Consider the following 24,763-nt stretch of genomic DNA (forward strand, 5'->3'; position numbering starts at 1 on the left):
ATTATCTAGACCATTTTTGCATGATAGATGATCAAGTAACAAAAAGAGTTATTACTTTTAGCACCTTCAGATTTTCAGTATATCCCACTAGTTATTTTTCTGCCCAACTCTGACTCTGTATCTCATTTTCTGCCTGTTCCTTGGTAGGAATTGTTTTTTTCTTCTCAATGCTCATTTTGATAGGCAATGGCAGGCACATACCCCAGATCTCCATCTTACTGGACTTACTAATCTTGCCTTAATGTTCCGTTTCAGTCAGTCTTTGTCTCCCCGTCCCCACCATGCAGCAGCTGCTATTATAATGACGTCTCACTTAGATATGAGAATAAGAATAGTTGTTCTGCATAAGACCCAGTTGCCACTCACTTCAACAGAGAGCAATCAGGCAATCAATATCTTTAGCAACCCCTAGTACAGGGACAGTCATTCCATCCTGGCTTGAACTAACATTTATGCAGAGACAAGGTGGGTGAGGTAATATCTTTTTTGTGGGACCAACTTCTCTTAGTAAGTGAGACAAGCTTTTGAGCTTACACAGAGGTCTTCTTCAGGTCTGCATAAGCTCTAAAACTTGTCTCTCTCACCAACAGAAGTTGGTCCAACAAAAGATGTTACCTCACTCATCTTGTCTCTCTAATACCCTGGACCCAACATGGCTACCACACTGCATACATTTATGCAATCATTCTGAACCCATGTTATTGTTTCTATTACTGTATTTCCCTGCATTCCAACAAACAAGTTATCATTAAATATTTAACAGACTACAGAATTTTATATTCTACTTGAAACTGTAATAAACTCCACAGACAAATTAGGTGAATTTTTATTGTATGTTTTACTTTGGATAAAGAGAAGGGTTTCCTTACTTTAAATTGCATCATGTATCCTGGCTGTATAATGAGCTCCCTGGAGGACAGGATATTGTGTGTGTTGTCCTTTTTTTTATTTGGCCAGTAGAGGTGAAATGAAGGGTTGCCACAGAATCCAGCAGTCCTGACTGCATTAGGGTAAAAACTCCAGTTTTCTTCATGGGAAGTGCCTTCTATTAACATGAGTTACATATAATTACTGGAATGTCTCAAAAAACATGTAGACTTAGTATTGAATCCACAGAGACATTATGTACAACATTTTAATGATATATGATAAACAAGTAACCAAGAGTCTTAGTTAAAGTGTCAGCCCTACTCAGATAGCTTTAATTGGTTTCAACACTAGTATATTAAAAAATATGGCATAGTGGGAATTTCCAAATCCAGGCAGTTAGATGAAATAAACTGAACTGTCCTATAAATGTATTGTGGCAAGGCACCTTCTCAGTGTCCCCAGCCTCTGCTGCTTTTAGCTCTGGTGAGACAGGCTTGGGTAATGCGGTCCCCCTTGGGACACAGGGGAAGTCTGCTCCTCGTATCTCCACCCGTCCTGTTTAGCGCATTCTTACTCCCTTGTGGGAGAGAGTACTGCCTCCCCTCCTGGTGAGTCTCACTGTTTTGCTGCTCTGGGAGCAGGGCTCCTTCTCTCTCCACTCTCCCCCCACTCCTTCTTCCCAGGGAAGGGTTTAAAAAGGTCTCAGACAGCCCCAAGTTGGAATCAGCTGATCCTAATTAACCTCAGGTAGCTCCCCCTCAGCTGATTCTAATTTGCTACCTTGGTAACCTTTTCACAGCTGAACCTGATTGATCTGTGGTTGCCTCTCAGTTGATAAGGAGGAGGGCCTTTTACTCCTCTGGGACTGATTCCTACACCTCCCTTGCAGCTGTCTGTCTTGAGTTTATCACAGTATGGATTAAAAAAAAAATCACAGTAAAATAAAAAAATCCTTAAAACTAAATAATCAATAAAATATCAATCTTGTAATTGTTTATAAAAAGAAAACAATGTACAGTTGAAAAATAAATTAAAATGTGCATTTGAAAGACCTTCAGTTAACAATTATTTAGTTCAATAAAAAGGCTGACACAGGCTTCTTAAATCAGATAATAGAATGCTTACTACATCTTCTCTTACCATCATCGAATGTATCTACTAGTTGACTGGGATTGATCTCAGCACCTCCAACTAGTATGTCATCTAGTGCCCACTGAGCACGGTCAGAGCCTGAAACCACAATTCCATTGCTAATCACAAAAGGCTGCCACCAGCGCAGGCGAGTTGTATTGGTCAGAGCGTGTTCCGGGAGAAGTATGTAGTCATGTCTGACTGAGATGTATTTCTGATAATCCATCTCATGAAGCAAAATCCAAGATATGCCTATAATGAAAGGATTCAGGATTAGTAAAGCAACATAAGGTGGAAACTGTCTAAAGATTAATGGAAGGTAATATAAAGTCATAAGATAATATCTATGATCTTTTGATAGAAAACCTTAACTCCTAATACTATTGCTATTCATGTGATTAGTCAAACTAAAGTCAATGGGATTATTTATGTGAGTATAAGTACCAGGTCTAGTTTCTTTTGAAACAAAGACAATTTTATATGAGGGGAAAACACACAAGGTATAACTTTAATAACTGTAGATTACAGCTTTGAATAATTAACCCTAAAATATTTAAGTTAGATCTAATTCTGCACATTTCTCAAACATGATGGTGTTTGACTATACACAAAAAGTTTGTTCAGATGCAACTAAAATGTTGACTTGCCTCCATCAATTGAATAATCTAACAGAACTCCCTCCTTCCTGCATGTTGGTCTGTGGCATGTGGTCATGTTGTTTTCACTTCCAATTCTTCCCCAGTATTGTAGAAATCTGAAGGAAAAAATGTTGGTAGTTACTCACAGAATATCATGTATCCTAACGATATGCAAGATTTGTTGCCAAACACAGTTCAAGAGATTAGTTTTTTGCCAACAAACAGATTGAAAATGCATAATATACTAAAATGTTTTATTAAAGAAAAGTGATGTTTACTTAGTGCAAATTTTTCAAAAAATAAGCGTCTGAATAAATCCTGCAAAATATGTATCTGCAGGTGCAAACTGGCAATTGTGTGCACAAAAATATAATTTGTGTGTGCAATTAAGCAGGGAAACCAGGGAACTGAATGAAAATAAGAAGTGATTTCAGTAAAACGCAAAGAAGGAAAGAGAAGAGCTATATACAAAAATACAAATATTCAGCAGAAGGAGTGAGACCTTATTTAAAGTGAAAGACTGAGGCGCGCAGATGAAACTAACATGCATCGTCTCCTATATCTTATGGGCCATATTTTAGTTTTTATAAATTGACAGAGCTTCACCTACTTTAATGGAGATATGCTGCTTTACACCAGCTAAAGTTCTGGACTACATGTGTACACAAGCTGCACATCTAATATATCTTGCTTGTGTATGTTAAACAAATAAGATAAAAACCTTTTTAGCTAGTGAACAAGAGGTTATATTTCATAGCTGTCTTGCCACCGGACAACTCAATGTTATCACAATAAATAAACAGGTACTGGTGTTGCAGAGGCTGCAGCCTGGGCTTAGGCAGAGGCAGCTGGTCCGAACCCCTTGCCAATGATGAGTGGCCATTACAGATTTCAGTCTGCTCCAGTGAGCGGGGGCTAGATGAGGACTGGCAGTAGCCACCGAGGCAAGGTGGGTTTAGAGGGTTGGGGGTTCCCCTGGAAGGGGAGACCCAGAGTGTGAGGGTACTGCTGGGGCAGAACCCTGAGGAAAAGAGTAATGGAGTCTGGGAGGGACACGGGGCCTAAGGCAGGTGAGACACTGGTCCGAAGGAAGCGCTCTGGAGCTGAAAAAGAGCTAATTCCCGAGATGACCAGCAGGAGGCGCTGCGCCAGTAAGTCTTGACCTCGCTGCATTCTCATATTTCAATGGGACTACTTATCCAGGAAAAGCCAGTCATGTGTGTAAGCGTTGCCAGGACTGGGCTCTTTGTTACCAATTACCACTGAGAATTGTTCCTTTAAATACTTGGCAAATACAATGCTTTCCCATATTCCCCTGATTTGGGGTGAGGAGAGACCTCAGGAGGGGGTTCTCTGGGCCATGTTGAAGTGTTAAATGCTTCATATTCACTTTACAGAAGCCTCATAATAGGCTTGAATTAGATGCTATGTATCACACTTTGATGCAAAGGAGCGAGTCTCTAGAGTTATTTTTGAATATTTGTCTTCCTTCAACACAATGCATACCCCTCCCAGCTACAACAATATATGGGATTACATCCAGTTCCCCTGTAGTCCAGCATTACTAAACATAATTTGTATTTTTGAAGTAAACAACTTTGCTTGGCTATTTTTAAAAAAAAATTTTTTTTTAGTGCTTGTGAAATGTGCTGGTGATACACTCCAGGAGACCAAAATCTTCTGGAGGTGCTGTTTTCCCTCATACCCATTTTTGCTGAGCCTTTTTGCTGAGGCTTGCAACCCATGTGCTAACTAGTGCCAATTGTAGTGGTGAGGTTGAGATGTAGTTACCTGTCCACTAAAAACTATACAGAGACCACCAATTCCTCACTACTCTCCCACACCTTTGTCTGTAAATTGTCTATTTAGATTGTAAATTCGGTAGGTTAAGGACCTTCTCCTATATATTTATAAAGCAGCAAGCATACTGCGGGTGTTACACAAATGATATATTAACAACATAACTCATTGCATACAGTCAGTGAAAAGTCCCTTATTGACCATAAGAATAAGAACTATTTGTCACTGCCTACCTGAGCTGACTCTACTCTGGTGGTGGCCAGGGCATAAAAAGGCTCTATTTCCTAATATCCATCCACTGAACTGTCTCATCTCCTGCTCTGTTATTATTTAATGAAGCCATCCATTACAACTTATTAGCTATGTCAAATTCTACTGTGTAACATGACATACTTGGCACCCCTCAAGTCCAGGTCTTGAGTGACAGCTTGCCTCACGGTATCACCTCCAAAATACAAAGCTGTATCCTCTGCTAGAATCCCACATTCAGTACAGGTGTTTCCACCTTCCAAGGACATCCATAAATTTGGTTTGATTTCTTCATTGTCAAAGCGCTCCTTTAGGAAAGTCTGCAGGAAGGAATGTGACATCTGAGGAACAACCATGAAGAGGCATCATACTCTTTAGCTTTTCTAATGAACCCAGCTAGAACTGACTTTCTAAGTATGTTTAAGAGAGACAAGGTGGGAGAGGTAGTATCTTTTATTGGTGAGAGAGACCAGCTTTCAAGCTACACAGAGCGCTTCTTCAGGTTCATGTAAAACTCAAAAGCTTGTCTCGTTCTCCAACAGAAGTTGGTCTAGTAAAAGATGTTAGCTCACCCACCTTGTTTCTCTTCAACATGGTTACAATAACACTGCAAATGTAAGTATGTTTAAAATACTCATGTAAACTGTAACATGTTTTTTGCCTTTTTTTTTTGGTGTGGGTTAAGGGTCACCAGCCTTTTACAGACACAATAGCTTTGTGGGCACAAATAGGGTCATTTAGATGTTCAAATGCCTGATATATGGGAGCAATTACTATTTGCAATTATCTGATTTATGGTAAAACCCAGACACACAATTAGGATCAAGGCCCCATTGTGCTAGATGCTGTACAAATATACGGCCCCAGCCTTGCAGAGCACATAAGCATGTAGTCAGACATCTAAAATGACATTGACTGTATCAGTGCACAACTGTGAGCCCAAAACTGTGTTTGACATTATTACCACCTGCAACACTGAAGGAGGCCAGGCTGTGGCTGTACTGAGAGGGAAATTGAGCCCTAAATATTTAAAAATAGGTATATACTGACCAGTGCTGTGCAGCTACTAAAATATATATATTCACAAACATTACTTTGAATAAAAGGTTATTTATTTTGATGGAATTCTTGACCCTTTTATATATTTTTCCCCACAAGTACTTGTACAAGTACTAGCCACAAGAGTGCTAGCCACAAGAGTGAATGTGGAAAGGGAAAGTCTTGGATTACTTGTGAATATATGTTCATGTAATGGTTTGTAACACAGGTATTCATACAGCGCTCAGTTGGGAATCTCTCTAAGTTCCATGTTCCTATTTATAAAAGTTTTAGTTAGTTAATCAGGGAGCTGAAATAACATCAGGGATGAAATCCTGGCCCCAGTGAAGTCAATGGCAGAACTCCCATTGACTTCAATGGAGTAAGTATTTTACGCTATATTAAATACCAGTCACGCAGCATCAATAAAAAATAACAAATACATGAAGACATAGATGAAGGAATTAGTTTACAAGTAACCCTTAAATGATCTAGAGCTCCTCCTGTTTCTATATTCCACCATGTTAGCTGGGTGCATTGCAAGAGTCACCTCTTCTGGCAGGATAACAAAAGTAAAATGGCCATACCAATAACGCTTTGCAAGTAAATCCTTAAACTGAGTATATGAGAAGTAAATGGCTTTAATCTTAGTGGAAAGGAGGGAAATTGATCAATTTCCTATAAAGATGTGGTACTAATTTACATTTATGTAACTAGTACCTTAAAGTACTACTACTATTATCACTAATAATAATAAATTATAATATTAATAATTCAAATAATACAAATTCAAATCTTGTGTAGTTTGCATTTCCTTTGGAAAAAATGTGGTTCAACCAACTTATCTCTTCTGTAGATTATGTACATACATTATCATGTATAAATATGGTTCAGAAAGCCTGAACAAGGTGAATACTGTCATGTGAAAACAGTTTGGGAATTCTTAAAGTTTTTTCCTCAAAATATAAACAGTATTTTAAATTGGAGACATCTGCTAAAGTCCTAAAAGTATATTTTTGCCTACACTGTACTCTTTTGCTGTATGTCTGTGCATGTTCATAGAATATCAGGGTTGGAAAAGACCTCAGGAGGTCATCTACTCCAACCCCCTGCTCAAAGCAGGACAAATCCCCAGACAGTTTTTTTTTAATCCCAGTTCCCTAAATAGCCCCCTCAAAGATTGAACTCACCACTCTGGGTTTAGCACTGAGCTAGCCCTCCCCGCCTCCACACCATCATCTCAAATCTAAGTATCTTCAGCCACACAAATACCATTACACCTTTTGTTGCAGTAATTTATTAACCTGGGATGTAGAGTACAAGTGTGGAAAATTAAAACTATATGAAACTTTATCAGTTACTTAAATTAATTTTATATGACCTGGAGTTCAGTGCCTTGTTTACTTGTGTCTCCCTCTTTATTATAAAGATGAGTTTTCTATACTTGGTCTTGGTAAATTTATTGGTACACCTCTACCTCGATATAACGCTGTCCTTGGGAGCCAAAAAATCTTACTGCGTTATAGGTGAAACCGTGTTATATTGAATTCGCTTTGATCCACCGGAGTGCACAGCCCCGCCCCCTCGGAGCACTGCTTTATCACATTATATCCAAATTCGTGTTATATCGGGTGGTGTTATAGCGAGGAAGCGGTGTATTTGCAACAGCAGTTGTGTCCAGGAACTAGCAGCAGGTTTATTAGTATTGTATTTGAGAACTGTTTTGTTCATTTACACACAGCAATGTACTGCAACTGTTAAATAGCAGTTTAATTTTTTTTACTTCAGAAGGAAAATATAGTGTAATTATTGGTGTTAGTGATAAGGTGATATTTCTTTAGATACCAATACAGAAATGATATATTTTTAAATAGATGATCCAGAGCTGTACAGTTCAGATCTGAATGTAAATTTGAGGATCTCCAAAGTCTGAGAGGAGTCAGACCCAACATTCCAGTTTGGGTGCATCTGTTTTTTTTAAAAGCTCCTCTGCTTCAATTTTTCTATAACAAACTTTTGCAGTACTACCAAATGCATTTAACTTACCTTTAAAGTTTGGGTCAAGTAGCAGTTTGGACCAGAGTACCCGGGATCACAGATACACTGTTTTTTCAGGCAGTCTCCATGGCCTCTACAGTTGTCCAAACAACCAGGTCCCAGATAGAAATTATCAATGGCCCATTGAATATCTGAGTACTTCTGATAGAACCTAAACCTCACTGGACTATACATACAAGAATGAAGAAAAACAGATAAAGATAAAAAGATAACTTTACACAAATGAAAAATGTACACTATATACATACACGTATGAACAGCACTGCATGGAGTAACAAATCATAAGACACTTTTGTAACAGGAGATATGTTAATTAAAATGTTTCTTTACGGCATATCATTCCTCTAATTGACACTGAGCATTCCATTTTAACATGTTGTTATTTAAACTATACTAGATTATAACTAAATAAAATGCAAATTTCTTGTTTTCAGTTTAAAGAAGTTTTATTTTCTTTTAAAACAGAAAGAGATGTTTCATCTGAACTCCAGTATAAATCTTCTGATTTAGGCCCTAATCCTGTGAGTAGTCCCACTGAACACAAATAATATTCATGGCATAAAATCAGACACATTTAGGATCAGGGCCTTTTAAAATGATGTCTAGCATTCTGTTGCCCTATGTTTATAGAAAGCCAAATCTCTTCTATTGTTCCTTTGAAAGTGCGTCATCCAGCAAAACTGTGTTAAGGAGAAGAGAGAAGCCACAAAGAAACATGAAATCTGATATGGATCTCTTGTTTCTAGGGTGGCATGGGCTGGAGTGCTGCAAAAGCAGATTACTCAGTTGCTGGGAAGGAAGAATTTTTCAGTGCTTTCCCGCAAACTCTTCTGGAGTGGAGCTTTGAAGACAACCTCTTCCAACCCTTTTCTGTAAAAGAGAAAGTTGCTGTGACATGGGCACATGGAAAAAAGAACAGGAAAAAATGGAGCTGGGGGGGATTCTTGAACTTTGGAGGACATCCTAGGAAAAAAGATGTCAGTAGGAACATAAATACCCAGTCAATCTGAAGAGTGGTTCAACCCTGGAAAGTGACTGTAAATGTTGCATCATAAGAGTCTGTGTTCATTCTGTCTCCGTCATGTTTACTCATTTTACAAGTAAATAAACTCCCCCTCTCAATTTCTAGCTCTGTAAATTCAACCAAGTAATCTTAAACCAAAATTGTGCTCTTTCTGGCTCACCATAAAGATTCAAGTATCAGAGGGGTAGCCGTGTTAGTCTGGATCTGTAAAAGCAGCAAAGAATTCTGTGGCACCTTATAGACTAACAGACGTTTTGGAGCATGAGCTTTTGTGGGTGAATACCCACTTCGTCAGATGCATCTGACGAAGTGGGTATTCACCCACGAAAGCTCATGCTCCAAAACGTGTTAGTCTATAAGGTGCCACAGGATTCTTTGCTGCTTTTACATAAAGATTCAGTGGGTCAAACTCTGCCCTTAGTTACAGCTGTGCACCTGTATTGCCGAAAAACATATGCAATCAGAATCTAGTTAAAAATCCCACTGGTGTTGCACAAGCCAGAATAGAATCCAGCCCATTCTCACAGAGCAATGTTGGCCCTGCATAGAAAACGGGAGCATAGATGAATAAACCCCTTTTTAAAATCACTCAGCACTTAGGACTCCGAATAGACAAAGAGGCCCCAATTGAGCAAGATTCTTAAGCACATGCCTTACTTTAAGCACACGAATAGTTCTGTTGACATTAATAGGACTACTCAGGTGCTTAAAATGAGGTCTATGCTTACGTACCTTGCTGAACTGAGGCCATGGAGCAGATCTTTTGCATAAGGAAGTGTACACATAGCATGGTTTTCAGACTATTTACTCCCCCCTTTAATTCTGTACTGAACCAAAGATACTGTGAGTAGTTGTTTCATACTTACTTGCCCACTAGGTTTTCAGGCAGTGAATAAGTTATCCTCTTCCATCCTTTCGTTGGAAAGAATACAGAGGGCTGTGAAATACTCCCAGAGCATTTTGGATCTGCAGGTAAGCACTGAGGAACTAAATAGCTCCAACTCACGCCGAAGTCAGTGGAATATTGCACATGGACTTGATTCTGTGCAATTTTTTCTGAAGTTTTACATCCAACAGAAATCTAATATACATAAAAGCATATGTAAGTTGATATTGTAATAGTTCTTACTATCAATAAAGAGCTGGAGGGATGATTGCAGTTTAAAGATTTTTCAGCAAGAAAGTTGATTGGAGGTTATGCTTTAAGTTACAGTAGTAACAGTTAGCAGCACTAATATAGCACTTGTCATCCATAAATCTCATTAATCTCAATGTGAAAATGGGGAAACTGAGTCCAAAATCCTATTACAAATCAATGGACCCTGATCTCATGACTCCCAAGTCTGGTGTATTATCCATCAAATCATAGTATCTCCCATGCAAGCTGCACTCATCCTATTTTTATCCCACTACAGCAAAGGTTAAGATACTAATATTCCACAGGGGAATGTTTAATAAAGGGTGACATTCCCCTCTTAGTGAAAAGTCCACGACAAGGTGGAAGTTGCCATACCAACTTACAGTGATTCAGCAGCTCCAAATCCTCATTAAAGGGATGTGGAGGGAAAGTGGCTGCTTTTTCAACCCACATGCGGGAACAGTGACCACAAAGGAAGCGTAGCTATATTCTAGCCCCGTAGCCTGTTGGTGGGCTCACCCAACCCCCAAGGAGTAAACAATATGAAGCTCAATTACTCCAACTTTGTGTGGTGACAAATGAATTATCTGATGTGTAAATTTTGGTTAGTTGTCACTTCATTAATCATAAATGACAAAACACACTTGGTGTATCCGTAACAAATCCCATCGCTGCATCATGTTCTCACACCTACACCATCGGAACCAGAACTCAGGATTATCTTTGTACCCTGTCAATAACATTAACACTGACAGCCTGCTGGTAGGTCACCACTGGAGGGTGACATAATAACAATACGTGAGCAGTGCCATTTCTTTCAGTAGGGGGAAGTGGTGCAGACATCCTGGTCTATGCAACACATATCAGACTGTTTCTTGTACATCTGTCCTGCTCTGAGTAAAACAGGCTGTTCTAGTATAATTATGCAGAATATTTAGATTATAAAGATTTTACCTTGAACTGCATAATCCAGCTTTCTGTAGGAGTTAGGTCATGGGTGACTGCATAAACTTCTCTGCCATCATGGCTACCACAGATCATAACACCATCAGGAGAATCACAGAATCTTTCAATTGAGCAATCATCATGGAACAGCCAATGTTCATTCACTTGAAAACAAATATGAAAGTCAATATTGTCAGGGGCGGCTCCAGGCACCAGCGTTCCAAGTGCGTGCCTGGGGCGGCAAGCTGTGGGGGGCGCTCTGCCAGCGTTGCAAGGGCGGCAGGCAGGGTGCCTTTGGTGGCTTGCCTGCGGAGGGTCCGCTGGTCTCGTGGCTTCAGTGGACCTCCCGCAGGCATGACTGCGGAGGGTCTGCTGGTCCCGCAGCTTCAGCGGACCCTCCGTGCTTGGAGTAGCAAAATGTCTAGAGCCGCCCCTGAATATTGTATAACTGCAACATTACCTATAGAAAACAGTAAAGTGTTAACCACTAAAGATGAGCAATGGATGAAGTCTTTAACTATGTACAAACTATTTAGTATTGTTCTTTGAAAAATTCCAGAGTACTTTAGAATCCACCATTCCCATATGTCTATACTTAACATTCAGAACAGCCCATGCTATTCTCTGACCATAAACCTGTTCACATAATTTTCAATGCATAAGAATTAAGAACCTGAGAATTGCTCACAATGTTTTGCAATTATATGGCATACATGACATTGTTGTCTTATTATATAATAATACAGTACTAAATAATATTCTCTTCTTAAAACAAAGTGAAGATCCTGCAATTGACTCTGTGTGGGCAAACCCCTGTAAGTTGAATGGAGATCTGTGAATGCAGAAGTCTGCAAATGTGGAGTCAACTGCAGAATCAGAGCATGTGTGACCAAAGCAATACCACATTATCTTCAACTAATTAGTCCAACTAGCATGCACAAATATTTCCTTATTTATATTTTACTAGCTGTAACTCAACAACTTAATCCCCTGGGTAAGTATTTTAAAAATCATTGCTAGCAAATGTCTGCAAAATAGGAAATCCTTTTAGAATAATGTGGCATTCAGTCAAATAATATTTGTTCCTGGAAACAATAACAGAAAATTCTGCTGTGCTACATGGTGCAGAAATAAGAAAAAAAAACTTGACAATTCTTTTTCTTTGCAGAGAAATGTCTCATAAGTGATTTCACTAGTAAGAAACCATTTTGTATAAAATATTGGTTATTTGAAAAACTGACTGCAAGATTTCTTTAAAATTTGTATTTCCTCCACCCCACATTTACTTTCCCCTTTCCCTCCACGTACAGTTTGTAGATTTAAAAGCAGTTTGTTACATGTTGTTGCCATAATGGCTACCACAGATCATAACACCATCAGGAGAATCACAGAATCTTTCAACTGAGCAATCATCATAGAACAGCCAATGTTCATTCACTTGAAAACAAATATGAAAGTCAGGGGCGGCTCCAGGCACCAGCGTTCCAAGCGCGTGCCTGGGGCAGTAAGCTGCGGGGAGTGCTCTGACATCCATTGTGGTGAAACCAACAAGATCAGATTTAGAAGTAGCTGTACTGACTTCCTGCTCTTTGGGTCTGATCAATATCAAATTTTTACCTGTCGTTTTGTCTTCTGTAAACATATCAAAAGCGATCCTCCCAATGGGTCCTGCATCTGCAGGAGAGCGTTCATGTTGTGGGAGTGGAGCACTGCTAAAAGTGTCTAACATCACTGTCCTCTGATCAGCAGAGCCAGATATCAGCACATTGTCAATAGCCCAGTCATTCTGATCTAAACCGTCATGTTTAGGTTGCCACCAGCGGAAACGGGTTCCGAGAGCTTTGGCCTCATGAGGGAGGAGAATGTTCACAAAGCTAAAATGTAATAATGGAGATAAGTCATGTGACAGCCACATTTTAATCTCTTGAATTTTGAAAAGAAAAAACAAAGTTTTAAATAAGTAGTTGAACAGGGCTTTTAAACAACGCTGGGCCAGATTCTTTGACCAAGTCCATCCTATTTGCCCTAGGGTGCAAAGGGGCGGAATCTAACCCTAGCTCTCCCTGCTGGAGATTTCCTCACTGTAGGAGATTCCTCAATGGACCCAGAGCCTTTAAGACTGGTTCTTATTTCATTGTCCCAGCAGCATGTGGCACAGGCAGTGTATTATGAGTGGAAAGGGACTGCGAGGAAAAGTAGCCAGAGTATGGTGTGTACTGGGTATGCTTAAGTGGACAGTCCCTTTAGGGAACACTGCCAGTAATGCAGGTTTAGCATTGCCCCATGGCTGCTCTAACTTGCTCCAGAGCCAGGCAGAGAATCAGGGAGTCATAACCATTTCAAGAAATTATATGCTGAAATGGAATCAAGATATTAATTTGATGTTAATGTTAATCAAGATGTTTATTTTTAAAGCTGGAGACATTGATCATATAACAATGTTTTATTGCAACTACCTTATTTCCTTTATAGCAAATGACTAATGCAGACATGGGTTAAAATGGCATTGATTCTTTGTAGTATTAGGAAGTAATTCATTAGTGCACAGAAGGCCAGTCCATCACTTAAGTCCCACTTCAGCATTAAAATAAGACTTAAATGTGGCAGAGACCTTCTGTTTAGACAACAGATCTGCTTTGTGTTTTAGCAAATCAGAAATCAGAAGATAAATAAATGTATGTTAAAAATAGTATAGACTTTTATAAATCAAATTAACTCTTCTGACTAGCTATAGTTTTACTTTAACATTTACTGGTGAATAATAGTCAACCATGCACCAGTGTAACTGGCTGTCACACCCTCAATCTTATTAAATGGATGGTATACTGCTCTAATGTTTGAAGCCCAATCCTGCCAACACTTACACACATGCTTATCTGTAAGCACACAAGTTAATCAGGTATATAAATGTTTGCAAGATTATTTACACATAGCAATATTAGCAATCGGGGCAGATTCTTTATGAAAAATCCAAAAGAAAGAATTAGTAGAAGTATATATTTACAAACCCGGGTTTGCTGAACTGGTCATAGAAAATTTCCATTAAGAGGTTCCAAGTAATGCCACCATTCACAGAGTATTCCAGGAGAACTCCTTGGTTCCGATTGTTAGGAGTTATCAGACATCCATACATGAAATAAAACTGGATGAATTCTGCATTAGTCAAGTTTAAATCCACTGTCACTAATAAACGGCTGCATCCCTAAAAAAAAAGAAAAGAAAACATATTTTTGTTGGTGTGGCTGTTCAGTTAAGATAATTCCCGGGCTGTGATACTTTCAATGAATATATTCCTGAAAAATACATTTATTATTTCATTACTCAGTTGTTTTATGGGAATTAAGTGGCATTTTAAAAGGCCAATCTTCTTAATGGGAAGGCTTCATAACACTGAACCAAAATAATTACAGAATCAGAGGACCATAGAAATGTAATACTGGAAGGGACTTTGACAGGACATCCACTCCCCTGCACAGAGGTAGGACTAAGGCCTTGGCTACACTACAGGGGAAATTCGATTTAAGCTATGCAATTTGAGTGACGTGAATAGAGTAACTCAAATCGACCTAGCTTAGATTTACTTAGATCTACTTACTGCGGGGTCCACACTATGCGATGTTGACTCCCCCCACTCTTCTCGATCCAGTCAAGTACAGGAGTTGACGGGAGAGTGATCTGCAGTCGATTTAGTGGGTGAAGACCCACTAAATTGACCGTTGATGCATTGATCACTGTTCGTTGATCCCCCCGGTAAGTGTAGACAAGCCCCAAATATTATCTAGACTATCTCTGACAGCTGTTTGTCTAGCCTGTTCTAACCTGTGGATGAAGGTAATTTGTTCCAGTGCTTAATTACCCTTATAGTTACTGAGTTTTTCCTTATTTTAACCTAAATCTCCTTTGCTGCAATTTAAGTCCAATACTTCTTGTCTTGTCCTCAGGGGATAAGTAGAACAATTTATCACCCTCCTCTTTATACCAGTATTTTATGTGCTTGAACACTGTTATCATGTCCTCTCTCAATCTTCTCTTCTCCAGACTAAACAAATCCAATTTTTTCAATCTTCTCTCATAGGTCATGTTTTCCTGACCTTTAATCATTTTTGTTGCTCTCCTATGGACTTTCTCCAATTTGTCTCTCTTTTAAAATGTAAATTATTATTTACAATTTAATAATTTTGCCAGAGAAATGGAACATACCATATCCTATTTTTATCACAAGTGTCATATGTAAGATTTTTTTTAACTTGTGAAGGAGATCTAACTTTATGTACATACACACAGAGCAAAATTTTGCACCTGCAGGTTTGCATGTCTAACTAACTGAATTGCAGGCTGCAAAGGTTGTTAGATGCCATCTCTCTATTTACTTATGCCCACAACTGATTGTGGCTGAAAAATTTCAGGCTAGAAAATTAGAGATCAGTTTGAGACTCTTAGAAAATTAGGACCATAATGTCATTCATTGCTCTTTTAAAACAAAAATGGTTTTGCTTTAGTTGCTTTGCTCAGTTAGTTAATATTTGTCAAAGCTCTATGGACATGAAAAGGGCTAGACTACATACTGATAAATAGGCTAATTCTACCTTGTAAAAAGCTTTAAAATATTATGAGTCTACAATTCAATTTGAAGTCCCATGTAATACCACAATAATTAATGCTAAAACAGAATAATTAATGACTTGATCTGCAAACATAATTTCAATTAATTTCCATTTTGAAAGATGTGCACTGTGGATTTACTGTCACAAATTGCTATCTATATTTATATGTTTACAATATTCAGGATCCACTGTATCTTTCTTTTCTTAAATCTAGATTACAAAAATCCTTATCCCCATCTTTTCAACACTGGCTGGAATAAAACACTTCAACTAACACAAAAGACAACAGTGGTGTGTGTAGACCCTCAGGAGACAGAACAATTTTAATAGATTATTTTTACACCTTCTCTAATACAAACTGTATTTTATGAATCACTCAGGCTGCCCAGTGCATTCATGCGGTGTCAACTAACACTTAATGGGAAAAGGCAGTGAAAAGTTACTGCTTTCTGTTTTTAGAAAACAATATAAGTCTGAGACTCAGTTCTAAATATACATTAAATAGCCCCCGAAACAAGTATGTTTAGACTTTTTTAAAGCTATATTAATATGTACATGCAGCCTAGATAGTAGCAGCACCAGACCCTGTACAAATTATTCTTGCCAGAAGTACAAATAATCTGTATGAGCAGGCCATGGGTGAATGAGTGGATATAAACACTTCAACACATTGGACTGGGCCTTGGTCTATAGGCTCAATTCTGGAGCCCCCCTCTACGGCTTGTTTCAGAGAGCCTGCACATTGACCTCTCCTTGGGTGCTGGAGATGAGAGGAGCTGAAAGAGATGTATCCAGTTCTCCATAGTGTTTCTGGCAGGCACCAGTGCAGAGTCTGCCAGAACTTGATTCCCATTAAGGAAGTATATATACGTTTTACATTTATTTCTAATACCTTTTTTAGGTTTCTTATTTATTCAGTTTTCTAAATTAATCACATCGCAGAGTTAACCGCAGAGTTAAACACCAACCCCGCTGAAATGAAGAGCCATTCCAGATGCCACAGCTCCACAGACTGTGCTCAGTTTCCCTCCATTTACTGTTACCCAGTTCTGATTAGATGGAGCTCGATTGAAGTTGTCTTTAAGTTGTGTTGGAAGGGATGCCTCTGGCTCATCACAGTAGAGCCCACCCCAGTGTTCATCACAGCTGCAAAGACAACAAACGCAGAGTAAACTCATTTGGAAACATTTTCTACACTAAGACTTAAAATCATTTTATTCCAGCCCAGGGGAGCAAGAGGCCATTTGTCTCACCTACAAGCACATGCTTGGAGGAGTCGCCCTACTGTCTCTTTCTGAAGCTGTTACTGTTTAACGGGATATGTTAATTGTGTAAACACCTGCATGTGCACGGTTTAAATTCAAGCTGATAATACACCAGGTACACACGACATGTCTAACACCGAGCTTTAGCATTAAAAGAAATGGTATTTTGGTAGACAAATCTAATCATGATAGCATGCCAAGCCTAAGCAAATAAGTTTAACCATCTTTTGGTGCTAGAACTGTATATGGATGGGAAGCAGCAGCAGCAGACAGCACATCTCTCGGCCTGCACTGCTTCCTGCAGCCCTCATTGTCCTGGAACGGCAAACTGCGGCCTATGGGAGCCGCGATCGGCCGAACCTGTGGATGTGTCAGGTAAACAAACTGGCCTGGCCCGCCAGGGTGCTTACTCTGGCGGGCCGCATGCCAAAGGTTGCCAATCCCTGACCTAGAGGATAGAACAGCTTGTACACTGTCTTTGGGCACCAGGGAGCTGGGGGAAGGATTAGCACCATCTCTGTCTAAATTCTCCAAACCACATTGTCATCAGCATGGGCATGTATCTCTAAGGAAAATCTGGCCCGCAGGAAGTCAGAGGGGATTCACTCACACACTCCAACATGCCCACCTATCCCTCCTCTTAGAATTTTATTTCCCAAGTGATTCTGGTGCGTCTCTCTGTTTCAAAGGAGAAATTCTGCTTTTGTTTCAAAATAATACCTCTTCCAAGCAATTTCCTTGAAATCACATACTAAAATGGGAATGAAAAATCTACAGCACTACCTACCAGAGGGAAACAGCTATACTTACACACAGTTCCCGTGTGTGCACCTCCCATGGCCACTGCACATATCTATACAGCCATCCCCAATGTAGACATTGTCTATAGCCCATGTTTGCTGCTTATCAAATGGAGCGGGCTGGTGCCAGCGGAAACGAGTTGCTTGAGACCTTTGGGAAAGAAAAAAAAAATACAAAGGTAACTCTTCCAGCTGTGCTAAACCCTATTTTCATTAAAAGGAAATACGACTGTGTATGTTCACCCAAACTTGGACCATATTTATAAAGATGATTTATTTACTAACTGAACAAACAAGGGCTGGCTCAAGTGAGTTACTGAGCCACTTAATAGGGCCCTCTGTAAGGCCAAATATTCACTATGTAGCTTCTCGTCTCACCCTTGCAAAGCTGCTCTGCTGTGCCTGGAGGACAAAGGGAATTAGTCCCAAGGAAACAATGAGATGATACAGCTCATCATAATGAGCAATGGTCTCATGACACCTGCTGTCTAATCACTGTCAAGTTTTTGTGTGCATTACAGCAGAGGGGAGATTTAAGGAGGGATCTGAAGGAGAATAATGAGGAGGATGTTTATAGGGAGCTCATCCCATGCATAAGGGGCAGCATGACATAAAGTATGAAGATGCTGTCATAAACAGATAGTTAAGGGTTAATGTCTCTCTTTTACCTGTAAGGGGTTAACAAACAGTAAACCTGGAACACCTGACCAGAGGACCAATCAGGAGACAAGATTCTTTCAAATCTCGGTGGAGGGAAGCCTTTGTTTGTGTTTTTTGGGTTTGGGTTTGTTCTCTCTGGGTCCTGAAAGGGACCAGACGTGTAACCAGGTTTCTTGCCAATCTCTCTGCTACAGTCTCTTATATATTCAGAATAGTGAGTATTAAGTAGAAAAGGCGGTTATAGTCTTTTGATTGTTTTCTGTATTTGCAAATGTGTATTTTGCTGGATGGATTTTGATTGGTATTTGTGCTCAGGGGAGACTTCTTTCTAGTGTTTATAAGCTGAAAGACTCTGTAATATTCCATCTTGATTTTACAGAGATTTCTTACTTTTTTCTTTCTTTTATTAAAAGCTTTTCTTTTTAAAAGACCTGAGAAATTTTTTCCCCCTTGTTAAGGCTCAAAGGAACTGAGTCTGTACTCACCAGGGAGCTGGTGGGAGAAGGGAAGGAGGAGGAGGGGGAGGAAAGGTGAATTTCCTCTGTGTTTTAGATTCATGGAGCTTGAATCTGTCTATCTCTCCAGGAAAGCCCAGGAAGGGAAAGCCTGGGAGGGGGAGAGAAGGGGGAGAAAAAACCTGATTTCTCTGTGTTGTGATTCAAGGAGTTTGAATCACGGTGATCTCCTAGAGTACCCAAGGCGGGAAAGATCTGGGAGGAAGAAAGGAGGGGGGTGGGAAATGGTTTATTTCCCTTTGTTGTGAGACTCAAGGAATTTGGGTCTTGGGGTCCCCAGGGAAGGTTTTTTGGGGGACCAGAATGCCCCAAAACACTATAATTTTGGGTGGTGGCAGCCTATCAGATCTAAGCTGATAATTAAGCTTAGAGGAATTCATGCTGGTACCCCATCTTTTGGACTCTAAGGTTCAGATTGGGGAATTATACCATGACAGATGCTTGCTGAAAATTTTTAAAATGGGCAATCAAGACTGGCATCATTAGAGGAATAAAGGTGGGGGTCAATGTGTCAAGAGCATCTTAGAGACAAAAGGTACAGCAGGGACAGGCCACAAAGATCCTTAAAAATAAAGACAAGTAGTTTGAGTTTAATTCAGTACAGAAGGGGGAGAAAATGGAGGTATGACATGGCCGAAGGGATACGCAAAGAATTTCACACTGAAACTGTAGCCAGTTCCTGGCGGAGTGGGGTCCTGTATGCTGTAGGTTTAGCAGCATTGTCTGAACTGTCCAAACCAAAATGCCAAATACAAACAATCTTGACTTTGAGAGAAGTCTGGATCTAGATCCACATCAAGAGGAAAATTATGTTCCCACTGAAGGGCAATGAGAGTTTTGCCATTGACCTTAATGGGGCTAGGATTTCATCCTTAGTTAGGCAGAGCCTGCTTGAAAGTAATCTGAACACAATGTGCATGCTAAAAAATAGACATTTTTTGTGACTTCTCATCAGTGTAGTTTCCAAACTGATTTAGTATATGTTTTGCTGTACTTAGGCAGTAGATGGCAGCATCAAACTACATGTTGCTTTACTCTGAGCACAAAAATAAACCACCTATTAACAAGTAACAGAAGAAGGTTTGTGCAGAAGAAAAATAACTTTTTTGGCTGGGTCAGTGATTGATATCAGTTTTATCCTAACTTTTAAAAGAAAATAATTAAACATTTTACTGGGAACTAGTACTGATAATTTCCCAGTTCAAAAATTAAATAAATTTAGTTTCAGAGTTTCTGAATTCACCAATATCAATCTGGAGATCGTAGAGGATGAGCTCAATGTGGAGTTATCAAGATCTCATGAATCATAATCAATATACTCTTGAAATCATCCACAATTCCAGAAAATTAAGTCTATTCTGTTTCCAATCTACAGTTCTGTCTGATATTAATTAAATCTAAGATAAAGGCTGTTTTATGTCCATTTTTAGGTATAATCTCTTATCTATGAAGAAATGCATTGTTTACACATGCAAGAAAATGTTTTATTTCTCTGAATCTCTACTGTTTTAAACTTCTTTATATTAGTTATTTAATAGCTTGTTGTAATATATGTGGTGGGACTGGAAAGGAATTAGATAATCCAAAACAACAGTTACTCTCTCATGAGTAAACTCATAACGTTCAGAGGTTTTAACTACTGCGATGATCTCTAATTTAGACCCAACATGGGCTTTCTCAGAGAAACCTCACAGATTAGCTCATCAGAATGTTTGAGTTTCTTCTTCTTTTTTTTAATCATGAGGAAGATCTTGTGAAAAAAACACAAACCCTGAGTCTCAGGTTTGGTGACTCCTATGACTTTTTATGGAATCTAGCAAATGAATGGTTCTCCTGGGAGAACCTTTATATTTTGATTTACGTTTTAAAATAAAATCTAAGCGGTAAGAAATAACTATTCACAGTCTCATCTAGGCCACAAGTTACGTAGCACTCTGGAGTACATAAACCCCAGAAGGCCACATGTGGATACTGTGCTGTAGGCCAAATTATTGGATAGACTGACTGGCAAGTTGCATAAAATGCCCACAAAAATGAGCTATTAAACCACTGGGAGGAGCAAAGCAGCGCAAAGAACAGAGTGCATTTGTAAATGAGATGCCTCACCCTCCTAGCTATACTAGTTCCTATTCTAAATCCCAGACCTTCTTCCTGCTGGGATCCGAGGGCGGTAGTAACCCTTCTCTCACTCAACCCTTGTCTTAAATAATAAAGATAACTTTGTGGTGTGTGATTGTGGTGGGAGGTCTCCTACCACTGACTGTAGCATATGGCAAGAGGCAAAGCTATTGGTCTAAGTGGAGCAATGGTAGCTGTGGGATCAGTCAAAGAGAATCTGACTTAATCCTAGGGTTCTTGGAGGTTCTTTTCAGATCCAGATTAAATTGCGTTGGAATGTCCATGGAACCCATTATCTTAATTCAACCCCAGAGAACCCCTTTCTCAAAAAAAAAAAAAAGGTGTGAACTTTAAACATTTAACAATGTTGCCAATTGATTACGCAAAATATATATGTAAAGCAACAGAAAAGGTTTGCCAGACTAGATGAGGCCAACAGACAGTGAGATATACAAATAATACTGCCTTATGAATATACTTGAAGAGACTGGATGCCTCAATTGGTTAATAATAGAACGTGGAGTTTTTCAGTAGTTTGCTAGTTCTAATCCAGGTTAGGGTAATAGAAAGTGATGTAATTCCTAGTAAACAGAGGTCCATGTGACAGAAACCACACCTGGCACTATGGCAATCTTCACAGCAATCTTATCAGACACAGTAAAAATGAAATGAAATCAGAGTCTAAACTACCCTCTTGCCCCTAGCTGGGCCTTTCACGTCTAAGTTGAGGTATGTTGGCAGGGCATTATGAGGAAACTTGTTCTGACACTGCCCTGCTGTACCTTTTCTGTGAACAGATAGAGAACTTCAGCCTCTAGCATTGTCAGCACAGGACATCTTCTTTCACACACGAAATTCAACCCAAAAGTGAAAACAAGTTTTTTTTTTTAAAGAATGTACTAAAAGGAAGTAAAGGTGATAATGGGACTTTTTGAAAACAATGAACAATATGTGAAAGCAGAATCATATGTTACAAGTACAACAAAAAAACAAGAAGCATCAAAATATTACTTAAAAATATAAATTTGCAGCCAATAACAGCAAGTACAGGAAGCAGGTGGAGATTTAGACAATAGAATTAACCAACCTCCTCCAAAATCACTGCTGGTAGCATAGAGCTACGGAATGTAGTGACGGTAACCATAACACTGCAATTCTTATCAAAGTCCAAACTGAGAGAGGCGCTTCTTAAATCATAGATATATTTAATCTACTAAAGACCACATTATGCCTAGCTGCCCGCTGGGTGCACTAAGGGCCTAAAGTAGCCTCCTCTTCTCTTGCTGGGGATAAGTGCATTTGCTGTGCTTTCCAGAGCATAGGAAATACTTCAGTCTAGCACCTTTTGGGGCACAAGACACCTCAGAGAGGATGGGGAGAAGTCAGGGCCAGGGCTCCACCTCACCCTCAACACTGAGCAGTGGAGGTGTCTGGGCCTGCAGGGGATTGGAATAGGGGGGGGGGGGCGGGAAGAGTAGTGCAATACACACCAAAGGGATGACCCAAAGGCATGCTCCCATGAAGGCCAAAGGAGAGAGTGATTCTGCCTATTGCTGCATATCTGCGCATTGCTCTCTCCTTCGCAAATTGGACCTCTGCCATGCTCGCACTACAGGGACAAATGGATGGATACCATAGAGAGGAGAGATGTGTGAGAGTCAATTGTCTTTTGTCTGCTCCCATCAATCCTGACTATTTAAAATATGCTAAGCAGGAAACCTAACCTCCTCATTTCTAAATAACTGGTAAATGCACTTAGTAATTCTGTACTTCTTATTCAGAGCATAATGGCATTTTCATTTGCTCATCTGTATAACTACTATACACACAATCAGCTCAAAAACGGCAATACATTTTAGTTCAAGATTGTATTACATTAGATCTTGTCAGATATTTGTGCACTAAGATTTTCTCTATTCAGTATGTAGCTACCTAGTATAATGAGGCAGAGGCAAAGTAATCCTGGTCCATTTGTTGAATGTGTCTGATACCAGAATCCTTTGGAGATGGTACTTGTTGCATTCTACGTTACTAGGCAGGCAGTCTTGCAGTATTGGGTGCCATGTCAATCCGAGATTCACTGAATATTCCAGCTCAATAGCTAAAAATTGAAAGATAATAAATTAGTTAATACAGAAACTTGTATGCTTAAGTGAATATATTGTACCAAACTGGTGACCACAGAAGACTTCATTGCTGTCCCTATATTTATCTTGACAACTCAGAAGTTTACAGTTGCAACAGGTGAAGTTTCCAGATTCTCTGACACCAAAAACACAGGCTTGCTCTTGAGCTAAAGAGGAAGCTCTATTAGCTGGCAGCATTACAGGACCTATGACACACAGTTGAAGAGTTCTGATTCTACCCAATAGAAAGCAGAAGAGTATCTCTACACTAGCCACTTCATTAGAATATCTTACATGAAACTCTTTTCAACCGAGCTTTTTACCTAGTGATGTTGTTTTCAGTTATAGATTTCATTATCTAGCCATATCAAATCGACAAATACATTCAAATACAGTAAAAATCAGCAATTAAACTTATTTTAAGCTTATTGCTTATAAACTTTCATAATAAAAATAATGGGTAATCAAACTGGATAAAAACTTCAATTTATTTCCTCATAATGGCTGCAAAATAGTTTAAATAACAATAAGCACAGACCATAAACTTTAAATAAATGTTCCAGCTGCCAGACATTCTGGCTGTACGGAACACTGAGGGACTGGTATTTACAATTACATTAGTGATAATTCTGCTTATCTTTTTTGATTCTGCTTCCCTTAATAATCCTGAATAACCCTCAATCACACAATCAGTCCCACTCAATGTCTGAGCTCAGAACTGAGCATTATATAAATAAAAGGATAAGTTGGCACAAGTAGTTTTTAACATTAATTTTTCATCAAAATGAAGTCCTTCCTCTATCAGGACTAGAAGCACATAATTAGCTAGTGTCCTGCCTAACTGGATATTCAATTAAATAATATTAAGGGCAAAACAATAAAATAAAGGAAATTGTTACCTGGCAAGAAATAACTAATCTGTCAAAACACTCTTACTCTTAATGGGGATGACCTAAGAGATGCTGTAGTGGCTTTAACACCACATGGAACAAAATTATTATGCATGGGGCAATAGCTAATTTCCAGGTTTAGATATCTTGATTACTTCCATAAATTTCAGAATAACAAAATCAGCTAATCTACTTTAGGGATTTACTGGAAACCCAATTTCCATTTTTATGCAGAATCCCAAAGGAATTGCCAGAAGCTCAATGAAATTATATATATTACATTAAAAAATGAAATTAAAAGAATGTTATGTAGGTTGCAAAGTCAAACACACAAAAGTTATGAAATGCCAGTATTTAATTCTTTGTTGTGCATACGCATTATGACACAGTTTTTAATTATATAGTCACACTATTTTTTCCATAGGAGCCATATCTCATTCACCGCATAGAATTATACAGGTATGAAACCTCTAAAACATTTTCAAGATTTCATGTAAATGATGATAATAAAAAACCCTTTGTGCCTGATTATGATCTAATTTGCATCAGGTTTATATCACTGTATTCCTGATTTACATTGGTGCAAGTGAGATCAGAATTATGACATTGTTCTCTGCATTTGCACTAAGCACATCATTTTTAAGCATTGTCTATTGTGCAATTGTGGAGGATGTGAAGCTATGAAACAAGAGATTTAAGCTGGAAACATCAAGCTACTTGGCATTAGATATGTATTATATAGAGTTGAGAGCAATGTAACCACAAGGAATGGATGTGCTGAACTATTAGACTGCATCTACATTTGGGATTTATTAACCTGCGTAAATGAATTAAACTGAAACTTGAATTCTTACAAACTACATCTTAAATGCTTGTAAAGCACACAAGGAAAAA

General features: G+C 39.0%; 1 protein-coding gene across 4 annotated transcripts in view; it reads right to left on the reverse strand.

Annotated features, from left to right (window-relative positions):
• Positions 1–24,763, reverse strand: part of RELN (reelin) — a 480,031-nt gene that overhangs the window by 26,503 nt on the left and 428,765 nt on the right. For all 4 annotated transcript variants that reach the window (XM_050925235.1, XM_050925228.1, XM_050925256.1 and 1 more), the window contains exons 46-57: positions 22,786–22,954; positions 17,571–17,711; positions 16,464–16,641; positions 13,900–14,093; positions 12,509–12,765; positions 10,901–11,055; positions 9,675–9,889; positions 7,773–7,950; positions 4,833–5,008; positions 2,649–2,755; positions 2,011–2,253; positions 870–1,045 (exon numbers count right to left, since the gene is read on the reverse strand). In XM_050925235.1, the coding sequence (XP_050781192.1) occupies positions 870–1,045; positions 2,011–2,253; positions 2,649–2,755; positions 4,833–5,008; positions 7,773–7,950; positions 9,675–9,889; positions 10,901–11,055; positions 12,509–12,765; positions 13,900–14,093; positions 16,464–16,641; positions 17,571–17,711; positions 22,786–22,954 (2,189 nt within the window). The remainder of the gene's footprint in view (positions 1–869; positions 1,046–2,010; positions 2,254–2,648; positions 2,756–4,832; positions 5,009–7,772; positions 7,951–9,674; positions 9,890–10,900; positions 11,056–12,508; positions 12,766–13,899; positions 14,094–16,463; positions 16,642–17,570; positions 17,712–22,785; positions 22,955–24,763) is intronic.

This window comes from Gopherus flavomarginatus, chromosome 1 (genome assembly GCF_025201925.1).
Source record: "Gopherus flavomarginatus isolate rGopFla2 chromosome 1, rGopFla2.mat.asm, whole genome shotgun sequence".
Taxonomy (NCBI): domain Eukaryota; kingdom Metazoa; phylum Chordata; order Testudines; family Testudinidae; genus Gopherus; species Gopherus flavomarginatus.